The sequence below is a fragment of the Aethalodelphis obliquidens genome, unplaced genomic scaffold, assembly GCF_003676395.1.
Source record: "Aethalodelphis obliquidens isolate GAN/ISIS:26980383/991018 unplaced genomic scaffold, ASM367639v1 scaffold86, whole genome shotgun sequence".
In the NCBI taxonomy this organism is placed as follows: Eukaryota; Metazoa; Chordata; class Mammalia; order Artiodactyla; family Delphinidae; genus Aethalodelphis; species Aethalodelphis obliquidens.
This window is the reverse complement of record NW_020838030.1, coordinates 2,450,839-2,465,617: the sequence shown is the minus strand read 5'-3', so window position 1 is coordinate 2,465,617 and position 14,779 is coordinate 2,450,839. Positions and strand designations below refer to the sequence as shown.

Sequence of the window (14,779 nt, the reverse complement as noted above, 5' to 3'; positions counted from 1 at the left end):
GTCTAATTTTGGAATCAGAGGGGGCAAATTCTACCTAATTTCTTAAGAGTAGAAAATCAAACTCAGTTGAGAAAGTTTTGTTAGCTTTTATTCCTGGCAGCTTTTGGATGGGCTATATTTCCTAAGCTGTACGCCAGGATGTTTCCTCATTTGATTTTTCCAGGGCATGATGGAAAGAAAAAAAAAAGAAAAAGAGTTGCCACCCCAAATTAAAATATTCCCTTCCATGAGGAACAATGAAGCATGAGGCTGCCTAGAGCCGACAGTGACTCTTTTGTGCAAATGATGAAGCAGCCCCAAGGTACGACTACCCTCTGTGTCTTCATAGGTGAGTCATCTCATGGGTCTCAGTTTCCTCATCTATACAATGGGAATAGTAATAGTCTCTAGCTCATAGGATTGCTGTGTCTTGTTCATCTTTGAGTCCCTAAAATACCTGGCACAAAAGAGCATTCAATGAATATATGCTGGGCTTCCCTGGTGGCGCAGTGGTTGAGAGTCCGCCTGCCGATGCAGGGGACATGGGTTCGTGCCCTGGTCCGGGAAGATCCCACATGCCGCAGAGCGGCTGGGCCCATGAGCCATGGCCACTGAGCCTGTGCGTCCAGAGCCTGTGCTCCGCAATGGGAGAGGCCACAACAGTGAGAGGCCCGCGTACCACCAAAAAAAAGAAAAAAAAAAAATCATTTAAAAAATGGAGGCACTAGTGTTAATTATGATTGTTCTCTTGGCCACCTAACTCTTCCCCTGTGTTTTCAATTTTTTGCCATCATAAATAATGCTGCCACCAATATTTGCACACACACTTTTTCCCAAATTTCAAATTATGTTATTCAGATAGGTTCTCAGAAGGGGGGCTGCTGGGTCGAAGGGCAGAAACATTTTTATGGCTCCTGCTAGGTGTTGCCAGGCTGCTCTTCCAAAGAGTGGCCACTGGTTTCCACTGCAACTAAGTATTAGAAAGACTGCCAGTTTCCAAACAGCCTCTCCAGGGTGAGGGATTATGATTTAAAATAGTTTTGCTAGTTTAATGGAGAAAATAAGTTACCTTCCTGCTGTTTTAATTTTAATTACATTATTAGAGACAATTAACAGCTTCTCCCCTTGAAAAATAAACTAGTAAATATTTATTCTTTTGTAAACTGGGTTGGGAGGAAAGTTCTGGACTTCTCGCCATTTAACATCTTTGGGCTCCAGTTTCTTCATCTACAAAATGGAGTGATACCAGAGTGACTGTGAAATCAAGTGAGACAAAGTATGGGAAAGCTCTTATTAACAATGTATTCTGTGTGTAGGTGTTACTATCACCCACCCCCACTTAGCTTCAAATGTACCTATCTACTAATTTATTTTAAAATGTTCTGAAAAAAAAAAAAACAACAACCAACAACTTTCTGTTTTGTCAACAATCCAGAAAGCCTCCAATCACAACCCAAATCTTGAAAAGCCGTCTTTTTTTGTGATGTGGTGCCTTCGAAGGCTGTGGGCAAAGCCCCTTCTTAATTTTTTCAGTTTGGTATTTTGTTCTGTTTTTTTTCTTTTTTCTTTTCTTTTCTTTTCTTTCTTTTCTTTTCTCCCCTCCCCTCCCCTCCCCTCCCCTCCCCTTCCCTTTTCTTTTCTTTTCTTAGAAACACTACGACGTGTTTGGAGTTTTCTGGAGAAGGTCCCTCAGTCCAGGCCCTCGAATATCACTACCTGACTCTAGCAGGCAAAGAGCTCCGCGATGCGAGGGCGCAGCCTCCCGGGCTCTGCCGACCCTCCCTTGCCTTTGGAAGAAGAGCCCTTCTCATCAGGAAAGGTCAAGGACGCTCTCAGAACCAACAGAGACGCTTCATGTGCCAGAAGCGGACCTCGGGCCCACCTGGCAGGTACAGGAGCCAGAACACACTGCTGACCCACTCTCAAGAATCGACCTGCTCAATGTCTTTCTCCGTTGCCAGGAAACCTCGCTTTCCCGCGGCTCACCAGTTAGAGCCCCCTCTTGCGTCCATGCCCTGTAATAGCACTTTCAGTTGAGCGAAGAACAAAGATTTTTTGTTTTTAATACTTGATTTCAGTCATTTTTATTGTGCAATATAATATGCAGAAAAGTATCCAAGATATACTCACAGCTTGAAAAATAGTTATAAAGTAAACCCCGGGTAGCCACCACCTAGGTAAAGAAACAGCATTGCCAGCACCTGGGACACATTCAAACACCCTTCCCCCATCACACTCCTCTCTCTACAGATAAACCTCTCCCAATGCTTCGGGAATCCCTTTTTCGCTTTCCTTCATGGTTTGATTACCTGTACATGTGTCCTAAACAATATAGCTCTGGGTTTGTCTGCGGACTTTATATATATAAAACCGCATGGTTTTACTCAATATTATAAGTTCCATCTGTGTTGTTGTGTACAGGTGGAGTGCATTCATTCTCATTGCTGGGTAACTTTCGAGTATGTGACTGTGCTACAGTTTATTCTCCTGTTGATGGACGTTGGGCTGTTTCTAGTTTGGGACTATTTTGAACAGTGCTGCTGTCTCAGAGTGAAATTGCCCAGCAACAGAATGTGTATCTCTGACTTTACTAGATAATGCCAAACGATTTTCTGAAGTGATTGAACAAATAAATGTTCCCACCTGGCATCGGATGTTCGTTCCCAGTGCTCCATGGGGCTACAGTTGATATTGGCAGACATGAATTTTTCCAATCTGGTGAACGTGTAGTGGTATCTCATTGTCATTTTAATTTGTATTTCCTGGTAATTAATCAGATCAAGCACATTTCCCTATGTTTACTGCCCAGTTGGATTTCCTCTTATTTGGAGTGTCATTAAATTTTGTATCCATTTTCTTTTGGGTTGTTTGTGTTTGTAGCAGAAACCTGTAGTTCCCACACTGTGCCAGTCTCTCTCTGCCTCTCTCTGCCTGGCCTCCCCCAATGGCCAGCTTGGGCTTTCTCACTGCAGGAGGGCTTAGGACAGTCAGATTTCTTACAGGGAGCCTGAATTCCACTAGGAAAAGCAGAAGCTGCCAGGCCTCTTAAAGGTTTGGCCTGGGTTAGTCACATGTCACTTCTGCTCCCTTCCATTGGTCAAGGTAAGTCACAATTCCATCTGAGAGTCAGGGGTTGAGGAAACAGACCCCCACCCCCACCCCCCAATGGCGGAAGCAGCACATGCGCAAAAGGAGGGGAGAGATGGTTGGGGTCCATGTGGGGAGACTCGTCACCTTGTGACCGGGTTCTGTTGAGTGCTGAGCCTGGATTAGTTGGTTTACAACCTCTGTGGCTGTGTCAGAGAGACCCAGAAAAGGAAAAAGGAAGAAAAGATGCTGGGGGACAACCAGTGCCTCTGCCACATGCCCAGCCCTGAATCAGTGACTGGGATGTGCCGACTGGCTAAAGCCCCTCAGTACCCACCGCCAGAGCAAGTGTGTGGTTGACCCTCCCAGAATCCATTAGGTGCAGGTTTCTGTGGGGGGGTTTTTGGTGGTAAAATACACATAACATAAAATTTACCATTTAACCATTTTTACATATATAATTGAGTGGCATTTCTAAATTCACAGTGTCTTATAATCATCACCACTATCCATTTCCAGAACTTTCTCATCACTCTAAACAAACTCTGTACCCATCATGCAAAAACCGCCTCTCTCACCCTCCCCGTCTCTGGTAACTTCCGTGATACTTTTTGTCTCTGTGAATTTGCCTATTCCAGTATCTCATATAAGTGGATCTCATATCTCATACAATATTTGTCCTTTTATGACTGGTTTATTTCACTTGACATAGTGTCCTTAAGGCCCATCCATGTTGTAGCAGGTGTCAGAATTTCATTCCTTTTTATGGCTGAACAATATTCCATTGTGTGTGTAGAGCACATTTTGTTTATCCATTCACTCATCCGTTGATGGACACCTGAGTTGCTTCCCCATTTTAGCTGCTGTGAATAATGCTGCTGTGAACATGGGTGTGTAAATACCTGTTTGAGTCCCTGTTTTCAATTCTTTTGAGTATATATCTAGGAGTGGGATTGCTGGGTTCTATGTTTAACTTTTCGAGAAACTGATAAACTGTTTTCCAGAGTGGTTGCACCATTTTTTTTTATATTCCCACCAGCAGGGCACAAGTGTTTCAATTTCTCCACAGCCTCACCAAGACTTGTTATTTTCCTTTTTTTTTTTTTAACGTAATAGCCATTATAATGGGTGTGAAGTGGTATCTCATTGCTAGTTTTGATTTTCGTTTCCCTAATGACAAATGATACTGAGCAAAGCAGATTGCCCTCCCTAATGTGAGTAGGCCTCATCCAATCCACTGAAAACCTGCCTTCTTGTGCTTACTGGCTATTTTAAAAACATCTTCTTTGGAGAAATGTCCATTCAATTCCGTTGCTTTTTTTTCTCTCATTTTTGAATTGGGTGGTTTACTTTGTTGTTGAGTTGTAAGAGTTTTTTTTTTTTTTTTTTATATATATAGTCTGGATGTTAAACCTTTAACAGATGACTTGCAATAACTTTCTGTCCTACGGGTTGTCTTTTCACTCTTGATAGTCTCCTCTGATGCACAAAAGAAGTTTAGTCTTCAAAGGAAAATTGCAGTGGCAGAAAAAACACCGGGCAAATACCAAATACTGGCTACAACCAAGTGACCCCAACTGGAGCTCCGGATCATCCTAGACTCTTTTTTCCCTTCACTTCATTCATTCATTCATTTGCTTAATCATTCATTCATTTATTTATCGAACAAACTCAGAGCCTAGTTGAGAAGACCAATATGGACATAGAGGACTGCCGTGCTGCATGTTGAGAACACCAGCCATGGGGAAAGGCCAGGGGGCTGCGGTGGACGCACACTTCCAGCCATACAGTGGATTAGACCTTCATGTCTCCAAATTTACCCTTCTTCTCTGCTCCTATCGCCCCTCTAGTCTCATCCCATTAGTCTGGGCCCTCTGAGAAGCTAGCACAGGATGAGGTGAAATATGGAAGGATGTCCTTAGGGAAAACACCTATGGGAGAGAAAAAGGGAGGGAGGGGAAGGCTGGGATGATGCAAATCTAGCGCCAGGGGAAGAAGACAGGGAAGGAGGGTCAGGTGGAAGGGTTTTGTCTGCTGGATACGTTAAGGAGAGTTCGGCAGGCGTCAGGGAGTCCTCAAGCTGAAGTCAACTGTCAGGGGAGTCCTGTGTCTCCCAGGAAAGAGCCTGCTTAGTATGTCTCCTGAGTCAACGGCGAAGAGCATCCCATGGGAAGCATGGCCTTGGGGCACACACAGAGCACAGCATTGGTCCATTATCTTCCCCGTAGTTGGAGGTCATGCTCATTCGCATGGCCCCCACAGGGCCACCAGAGTGATCTTTCTAAAATGCAATCTCACCATGCCACTCCTCTGCTCAAACACCTTCCATCGCTCCCCACTGTCCTCAGGCTAAAGCCCAGCTCCTTACCCCAGCTCTCAAGGTTCTCCAGGGGGAAGCAGGCCATTTGCCCTGTGTGGTATCTTGCCCACTAATCCTCACTCCTACCCAGCCATGCTGGACTGATACCTGTTGCCCCTCAGACATGCTGTCCTTTCACTCCTCCATGCCTTTGCCCACCCTGGGCCCTCTGCCTGCAAAGCCCTTCCCTACATCTTCCTCGCAAAGCCCAGCCTCCACGTCAAGTACTTTCCCCAGCTTCCCAGGCTCAGGCAGCAGCATCCCCTGGCTCCGTCTCTGGTCCTGCCTGGGTCCTCTGGAGTAGACAGAGGATTCCTGGGGCCGTGTCAGGAGAAGGAGACAACTGCCACAGCACTGCCGGGCTTCCCTCTTTTCCTCCCAGTGCAAGCTGGCTTGGATGGCCTCGAAATACCCTCATACCCGTGTCCTCCTCTGCTGTGGTCACAGCAGAAACCCAGTGCACACTGTCCAGGGCAACCAGAGATAGAAGCCCAGCCCATCCAAGCCCTGCTCCACCGCCCCACTTTGCAACCCTGCCTTCCTGGACTCAGGATTCAATGCTTTATTTTTAGACCACTTGTTGGACTGGGGCTCCAGGAATCTGCCTGATGCCTGAGGTGTAACCAGACCCCACTGGCACTGGCCTTGAGCTGTAGCTCAGCAGAGAAGCAGTGAGGGGTTCCAAGGGCAGTGCTGGGGGCTGGGGCCCCAGGGAGGCAGCACACTAGGGCAGGCAGACCCTCCACTGAGATCTGGAGGTGGGGGTCTTTCTCTCCCAGCGCATGAGGGGCCCCTACAACCTGACCCACCTGAGCCCCTCCTTTGACACCTGGGCCCAGAAAGCCCAAGGATACCAGCAGCAGTTCGAACTCACGTCTTCACAGGCAGTCACCCTTAGGCCAGGTATCGGCTCCCTCGGCCCCCTCTCTTCCCTGCTCCACACTGTTCTACACCCGGCTGAGTTTGCCTGCCTGCCCCCGAGGGCCTTAATATGGGCCTCTGCCCAAATCAAGTACCTCTACTCTGTGCCGGAAATGCAATCATCTCACATAACCCTCACCACACACTGTGAGGTGGGCGCTGCTGTGATCCCCATTGTACAGATGAGGAAACTGAGGCTGGGACAGGGAAAGCTAACCACACTGCCCTCAAGTCATCAAGTTCATGTTTCTATTGTGAAACCTTGCATGCTGTTTGTCCATTTGATAAATATCTTATCTGTGCACTCCAGGCTCCCTTTTGAGGAAAGTAAGTTATACACAAGTGCTTGAAATCCAAACCTCAGAAACTAACTTTCCGTGTCTTAGTTTTCCTGTCTGTACAATGGGGATCGTGGACAGGTGCTACCTCCCAGGGTTGTGATGAGGATGAAACGACACGGTGTATGCAGAGTGCTTGGCTCCACATCCAGCACAGAACAAGTACTGAACAAATGTTAGCTGCGGATATTATCTTCTAAGTATAGACGGATTATTCTGTAAAGCATGAAATACCCAGTGGCTGGAAATGATGCTTAGGGAGAGTATGTAGGAACGGAAAAATGCTTATTATATATGAAAGAGAAAAGGGCCCAAAATAAAAATAAATGAACTCATGCACTAAAAAGACTCACAGGAAACACACCAAAATACCATCTGTGGTGGATTTTGGTTCTGGGATTTGGGGCAATTTTTTTTCTAACAAAATGTAAAAGGAGGCAATACATCACTAAGAAGAAGCACAATCCTCTTCACACTGATATTCAGGTGCAATGCAATCCCAGCAGAGCTCCCACCGGCTTCTTTGCAGAAGTGGACAAGCTGATCCTAAAACTTGTGTGGAAATGCAAGGGACCCAGAACAGCCAAAACAATCTTGAAAATGAGGGACAAATTTGGAGGGCTGGGCCCCAGGTGCTGCTGTCAGGGCTGAGCTGAGAGCCGAATGTTGAGATAACATAGCCATGACTATCAGGAACATTCCCTACTCGTGGGTCATTTGTTCTGTTGAAAGAAGGCCTTAAGCTTCATTGACAGAGGCGTCTTAGCACAGAGCAGAAAAATTCTTGCAGTACAAGGTGCTTTGGGAGGTAGCAAGCCTTTCATCCCTTGAGGTGTGGGAGCTGAGTTGGAAAACCCCCAAAATGAGAGAATGTAAAAGTTCTGAGGAGTTCTTTAGTCTCACGGTTTCCAAATGATAAAATTTTCACCAGACCACAGTGACTTGAGGGCAAAGGACACATAGTGAGATTTCCATAAAGCTTCATTTTTCATTTTAAGCCCCATTTTGTTTCTGATGACAATCTCCCTGCTTTTTTGATGCGGGACTATCCTTTCTGTTATAAAATGATGCCGACAGTTGATGTTTTTTGCTATTTTTATTTCCTTAATTGGCAAGATAAGGAGTTGGCAGCCCTCCTTTTCTCACTTTATAAAAATATTCTGGGGGACTCCCCTGGTGGCGCAGTGGTTAAGAATCCGCCTGCCAATGCAGGGGACACTGGTTCGAGCCCTGGTCTGGGAAGATTCCACATGCTGCGGAGCAACTAGGCCCGCAAGCCACAACTACTGAGCCCGTGTGCCACAACTACTTAAGCCCGCATGCCTAAAGCCCGTGCTCCGTAACAAGAGAAGCCACCGCAATGAGAAGCCCGCTCACCGCAACTAGAGAAAGCCTGTGCACAGCAACGAAGACCCAATGCCAGCCAAAAATAAATAAAATAAATTTTTAAAAAATTAAAAAACAATTCTGTAAGTCTGAGAACTCCCAAATCTGGGAAATACTGGGAATAAACTGCAGCTGCCTCAGGGACGCTCTGCCTGGGGTGGGGGACTGCACTAGCCAAGCTCTGTCAGGAGAACACAGGCTTGGGTTCCACTCACAGCTCTGTCACTGACTTGCTGTGGGAACTTGACAAGTTACTACAACTCCTCGAGTCTCTGTTTCTCCATCTGCAAAAGGAGGATGATGTACACATCTCAAGGCTGTTGTGAGAATTAAACCACATGACGGACCTGGACAATCACAGACACTTGAGAAAGTGTCTTTCAGAGTCCACGAGCTCAGTAAAGGTCCCCATTTTTTTCTTCGGCAAGTCAAAGAGTTGTCACTTCTTCAATTATTCTTTACATCCCCACTCTAGTTTCTTCTTCTGTGTATTCTCTAGTTTGTCACTGTCACTCTTGATATATGAATCTAGAACATATTCTACTGGCGTGGTCTGGCTGTGTACAAGAGAGAACCTACTATCACCTCCTTCAGTCTAGACTCTATACCTCCACTAACACAACCCGAGTTTGCAATGGATTTTTTTGTGCTCTTATCTCACTTCTTTGGTACTTGTTGAGCTGAGAATACCTAACAGCTCCAGATCTTCTTCACAAGAACGTTTGCAAAACCCTGCCTCCTATTCCAAACCTGTGCAATTGAAGTCTTGGACCTAAAATGAGGGGCTTTTTGCATTTATTCCCTTTTATACTTTGTCCAGTAGGACAAGGTGCCCCCTCTGACTAGATGGAGTCAAAGAAGACCTCAAATGTATTCTCACACTCAAGAAACTGAAAGGAATATTTAGCTGACTCTTTTTAGTCCAGGGAAGAGAATGTTTATTTGACTCTTAATGGAGTCCAAGGACAGCAGGGCTGGCACTAGGTAATAGGAAGACCTGGATGCTGTGGATTTAGTTCCCCCAAATCTCACCTGTATCAGGTTCACCCCAGGGGCCTGACGTGGTACTTCCCTGCCTCAGGGCAGTGGACCATCTGTCTGTCCCGGGATGGCCTGGGGACTTGAAAGAATTCACAAGCCCCGACAGGTTACACCTTGCAGGGCCCAGGGGTCTCCCACTGTCTCCTGAGAGGAGTGATGTCCCAGGATCTTCCCGCTGATCCAGGCCCCGGGAAGGGCACAGGCCCACACCCTCCCTCTCCCGCCATCCTGGCAGCTGGGTTGCATGCCAACACTGCCCGAGGGACACCTTGGCCCAGCTGGTGCCAATGTTCAGAACACACGGAAGGCAAAGTGCTCTCTTTATTGCTCTAGCTTGGCCCGCCAGCGTGGCTCCCAGGACGCTGCTCTGTCCTCGTGGGCTGAAAGGATGCAGTGGTGGTCACACCGGGGCCTGGCCTGGCTGCCCACCTGGCTCTGGCCTCAGTCGGTCTTCCTGAAGCCTGGAAGGCAAAGCCCACAGGATGGCATGGGATTCTGAAGGCAGCCAGGCCTCCTCCCCACCATTACCCCAGATGCCCAAATGCCCCTCAGAGCTGGGATAAGGCGGTCATGACCCACAGCCATTGCAACGAATTTCCCCTTTATGCACGAGGTGGATTAAAGGAGACAAAAGTTCATGACACGCAGGCACACAGCCCCTGGTCTCTCACTTTTGTGATTTAATGGTAGACACAGAGCTGCTGGTCAAGAAAGGGGATCTCCTTTAGCCTTGCCCAGCCACCCTAGCTGTGTGATTCTGGGCAAGTCACTCTACCTCTCTGACGAATGTAACTGACTAATGAGTTTCCTCATCAGCCAAGTGTAAGATAACTGAAACCCCCTCTCATCCCCAGCTGGGCAAATAAAATCACAAAGAAGACACTGTTTGGAGAGATGCAGAGTTCTGTGAGAGAATGAGGGATACCCAGGTCCCCTCCACTTCCCTACAATGGTTCAGACTTCAGGACCTTTACATCCATTCCTCACCTGATTTTCACAACACCTTTGTGCTGTAGGTATTATTACACCCATTTTCCAGTTGAGGAAACTGAGGCTAAAAGAGGCGCTAGAGCCCCAGAAATGGTAAATTGAAGGAGGCAGGACTTGAACCCAAGCCCATGACTCCAGGCCCTGTGCTCTTTCCAGTATGCTAAGCCTCATTTGCAACAGACGACCCTGGCAGGGAGAGAAAGTGAACATAGAAGAATGTAAAAGTTACCTATCAGCCTAAACTTCTGAAAGAGGGGAATGAAGCCATGCAGGACGCTGTGGATCCGGTACACTGTCAAGAACGGAGGAGAAAAAGGTGACGGAGCTGTGTCCCCTCGAAGGATCCGGGGTCAGACCTCCCCCTCCTGCCCTTGAACAAAGGCCTAACCCGTACAAACAAAGCTCTGATGGTGGAATTTCAGGCTGCAGGTTAAGCTTAGATAATGGTATTGAGTTCTTATTATTAAAAACAACCACGAGCAGCAATAACAATGCCAGGAAGCTCGGAGAATTCAGCACCTCGCTCCATTAACTGCCCTGTTTTCAGTATCTGGCTAATTCTGTTTGTTTGCCACTTTAAACTGTCTTTGTTGTATTTTTATGGAGCTGCCCATTTTTTCCATGGGGTTTTGCCAACGACCTCACATTGACCTTGAAAGCGGTCAGGAAGCAAACACAAGCATAAAGAAATCTTTATAAAAAGTTTAGGTCGTGGCTTTCCAGCCCTTGGCGAGCCCCTGCGGCCAGCCCAGCCGCTGCCCTCCCAGAGACTGTGTGCGAAGGTCTTACCCAGGCCAAAGTAGATGCCAACAGTCTCCAAGGAGGCGAAGGTGAGCAGCCCGACCCCAAGGGACATGAACCAGTCTGCAGGGGCAGCGAGGGAGAGAATGGTCAGCCTGCAAGTCTGGACCTCTGCCCCTGTTCTCACCCCCCCAACACTCACCTTTATAATAGTGATAACACACCAGCAAGGCCCCAATGGCAAAGCAGAGGAGGATGAAATGGAAAAACTCATCTGTAAAGGCAGAGGTGAAGATTACTGTTTGCTTCTTTCTCTCTTTTTAATTAACTAAAATATTCCTGTCTCTGCTCAAAGGGAGCTTTATTCAGAGAAGCTGCTCCTGACCAGCCCAACTAAAACAGCACCCCAAGCCCCACCAGTTTCAGCCCTCACCTCACTTCATTATTTTTCTAACACTTATCACCACTCAACTTGCTGGATTTTCACTGCTGTGTTTATTCTCTGACCCACTCTGTAGGATGGTGGTTGGGGATTTTGCCCATCATCTAAAGCGGCGCCGGGCATGCAGAGGTGTCCGACGCCTTATTTGTCAAATGATGCTAAATACAATTGTAAAAAATGCACGTGCCTAGTTTAAAAGTTTCCCATTGCTCCTTTCTCCCTTCCTAATCCAACTCCTTAAAAGCAAGCAGTGACTGACAAAACTTTTCCAAGTATATACGTGCACGTTCAAAAAAAACAAGAGCAGGATCGGTTTGTGTACCTGCTGCTCTATGGTTTGTTTTCCTCTCTTTGATAGATTGGGGCCATCCTTTCTATCTCCGAGCATATACAGATCTGCCCTGTTCTTTTATATATATATATACATTTATTTATGTGTTTATTTTTGGCTGTTGGGTCTTCGTTGCTGCGTGCGGGCTTTCTCTAGTTGCGGCGAGCGGGGGCTACTCTTCGTTATGGTGTGCGGGCTTCTCATTGTGGTGGCTTCTCTTGTTGAGGAGCACGGGCTCTACGTGTGCGGGCTCAGTAGTTGTGGCTCACAGGCTCTAGAGCGCAGCCTCAGTAGTTGTGGCCCACGGGCTTAGTTGCTCCGCGGCATGTGGGATCTTCCCAGACTGGGCTCGAACCTGTGTCCCCTGCACTGGCAGGCGGATTCTTAACCACTGCGCCACCAGGGAAGCCCCTGCCCTGTTCTTTCTGATGGCTGCATAGTGTTCCGTGGCATAAACTTACCCTAATTTATGTAACTAGTCTCCCATTGAGGAAGCTAGAAGGGACTGATTTTCTGCACCAAACATCACCGCATATGAATGTGTCTGTGCCCTTGTGTGTGCATTTCCGTGGGCCTGGTACCCAGAAGCAGCATTGCAGGCTCTTCCTAGTAGTTAATGGAGGTAGAGAGAGTAGCTGGGAGGCAGGGCCCATGCCCTGGGCAGGAATTCAGGGATGGTTTGTGAAGGAGGCCCCCCTGCCCTTTGCCAGGCGCTGCGGGAGTCATCAGGGGAGAGAACACAGGGGCCTTGACCCAGGCAGAGGGTTGTGATAGGGAAGATGCCAAAAAGGTTTTTAAAAGAAAGAAAAAGAAGAAAGAGAGGACAATTCAGAGACGGTTCCCTGGAACGAGGCAAGCTCTCTGAGTGGCCGAGGCTGCTGGGAATGTGTCCTACTTTAGTCCAGTTTGGCCACTGATGTGCTGTGAACTTTGGACAAGTGTCCTGACTCCCTTGAGCCTCAGCGTTCTCATTGATAAATCAAGGAGAGCAACCTCTACACCACTGACGGAGGGATGGATGGGGGTCTTGGAGGGGAAAGTCCTTTGTAAATGGTAAAAGGCAGAGTGAGACTACATATCACTGCTGTCAGGTGGCATGTGGAAGGCAAGTGAACAGAAGTGAGGAGGGTATTTCTGGTTTTATTTTTGTTAATTTTTCCCTGGGGGGAAAATCAAAAGATTATTTCTAGAACATTCTTGGCTCTGAAATCAATTTGTCCTTTAGAGGAAAAAAAAGACGTCATGCAGAACTAGACTTAACGTTTAAGAAAGCATCGGGCTTAGGTCTGTTCAGAGATGTGACAGAGTGGGGGTGAAAACTCTTTCCTCACCCAAATCTTCAGAAATGCAAAATGAATTCCTAGCAGAGAATTTCTCCCTGATCTTTCCCCCATTTTCTTATGAGTAAATACTTAGAAAATACAAATGTTTTTAAAAAGAGAGAGACTGCAGAGAAATGTAAGGCCAAACAGAGGGCTGGATGGCTAAGGCAGCTTAGTTTGAAAGAGCAAAAAATTAGAAATAACCTAAACATCTATCAAGTGGGGAATGGTAAATACATTATAAGGTCCCCACACTGTGGAATTGGATGCAGTTGTAAGATGTCATAAGCATTCAGGACTCACCATATCTGGGGCAGGGATTAATGGAAGAAAGAGAGTTTGAGGTAAGCCTTAAAGATAGCCAAGGCAGTAGGAGTTGGATGAAAGGGAAGATTTTGTGTGTGTGTGTGTGTGTGTGTGTGTGTGTGTACGTGCGCGTGTGCGTGCGCACATTCACATGCCATGAGACAGGTAAGAAGGTGGGACCAAGGCACAGACCCAGTACAGTGAAGGGTTCAACCAGGTGAGGGCAGGGTAAGTGAATTTCTGGGAAGAGAACTTCAAGTTTTAGGGAACTAGAAGTTTTGGGGGCTGAAGAGATCAGGCCGGGATAAGGACTCCAAGGTGTATTGGAGCCAAGAGGGACCTAGGGGATCACCCTTGTCTGTTTTTTCTGATTTCAGCCATCCACACACCACCTTTGTGGGTTTTGCCCTTTCTACGTAGCACTGCTTATGACCTTCACTATTTCTTGCTACCCAAGGACCACTTGTACTATTTACTTAAAGTTTTTCTTTAAGCAGATTCTTATTTTTCCTTAAATAGATTTACTTGAAAAGGAAACTTCATGTTACAACACTAAGTGGAAAACTAGGATCCCATGTCTTAAGAACAAACGCAAGGCCCATAAAGCAAGACGGTGAAGGTCTACCCGCCGCTGCCTGCAGACGGCTCTGCGTATGGTCCTGATCTCTGTGTCCGGAGGGCAGTGAGCAAGGGTCAGGGTGGCACTAAAGGCCCAGGGGCTCCAAGCAGAGAAAGAGAGGGAAAAGGGCAGTCACCTTCTCACTTGGGAGTATAATGCCATGTCCTGAAGCAACCTGGACATGGCCTGCGCTTTGGGAATCTCAGTTTTAGTGGGATGAGGCTCACTTCATAGCCCGGGACAGCTCGACAGCACATCCCGGTTCATGTAGCTTGATGGAGGCAGAGCCAGGGGCTCGGACACAGGTCTCCCACTCCCTAAAGGCGGGCTTTTGAACAACTCAAAATATTTCTAGAGGGCTTCCCTGGTGGTCCCGTGGTAAAGAATCCGCCTGCCTATGCAGGGGATGTGGGTTCGATCCCTGGTTGGGGAACTAAGATCCCACATGCCGCAGGGCAGCTAAGCCCGCACGCCGCAACTACTGAGCCTGCACTCTAGAGCCCATGCTCTGCAACAAGAGAAGCCACTGCAATGAGAAGCCCACGTACCGCAACAAAGAGGAGTCCCCTCTCGCCACAATTAGAGAAAGCCTGCACGCGAATACCCAACGCAGCCAAAAATAAATAAATAAATTTATATATAAAAAACAAAACAAAACAAAAACTATGCTCTTGGGAGTTCCCTGGTGGCATAGTGGTTAGGATTCCAGGCTTTCACTGCTGGGGCCCGAGTTCAATCCCTGGTCGGCGAACTAAGAAGATTCCACATGCCTCGCAATGCGGCCAGAAAAACTGCCCAAAACCCCCCCAAAACACATGGTCTTCCTTCCCACCCTTACCCTCCTCCCTGAAGCCCCCACGATTCCAGGCCTGGAGTCGAGGCAGTCCCTCCGGTTCTCATCACTCCTTCCCTAGAGT

At 47.4% G+C, this 14,779-nt stretch overlaps 1 protein-coding gene across 4 annotated transcripts in view; it reads right to left on the bottom strand.

The window, feature by feature from the left end:
- Positions 1-9,413: 9,413 nt before the first annotated feature.
- TMEM40 (transmembrane protein 40) overlaps positions 9,414-14,779 on the bottom strand; it is a 32,559-nt gene continuing 27,193 nt past the window's right edge. For 3 of the 4 annotated variants that reach the window (XM_027093907.1, XM_027093905.1, XM_027093908.1), the window contains 4 exons: positions 11,045-11,116; positions 10,891-10,965; positions 10,331-10,393; positions 9,414-9,572 (listed from right to left, as the gene is read on the bottom strand). In XM_027093907.1, coding sequence (XP_026949708.1) covers positions 9,553-9,572; positions 10,331-10,393; positions 10,891-10,965; positions 11,045-11,116 — 230 coding nt within the window. In that variant the 3' untranslated portion in view covers positions 9,414-9,552. The remainder of the gene's footprint in view (positions 9,573-10,330; positions 10,394-10,890; positions 10,966-11,044; positions 11,117-14,779) is intronic. The other variant, XM_027093906.1, reaches the window with a different exon arrangement.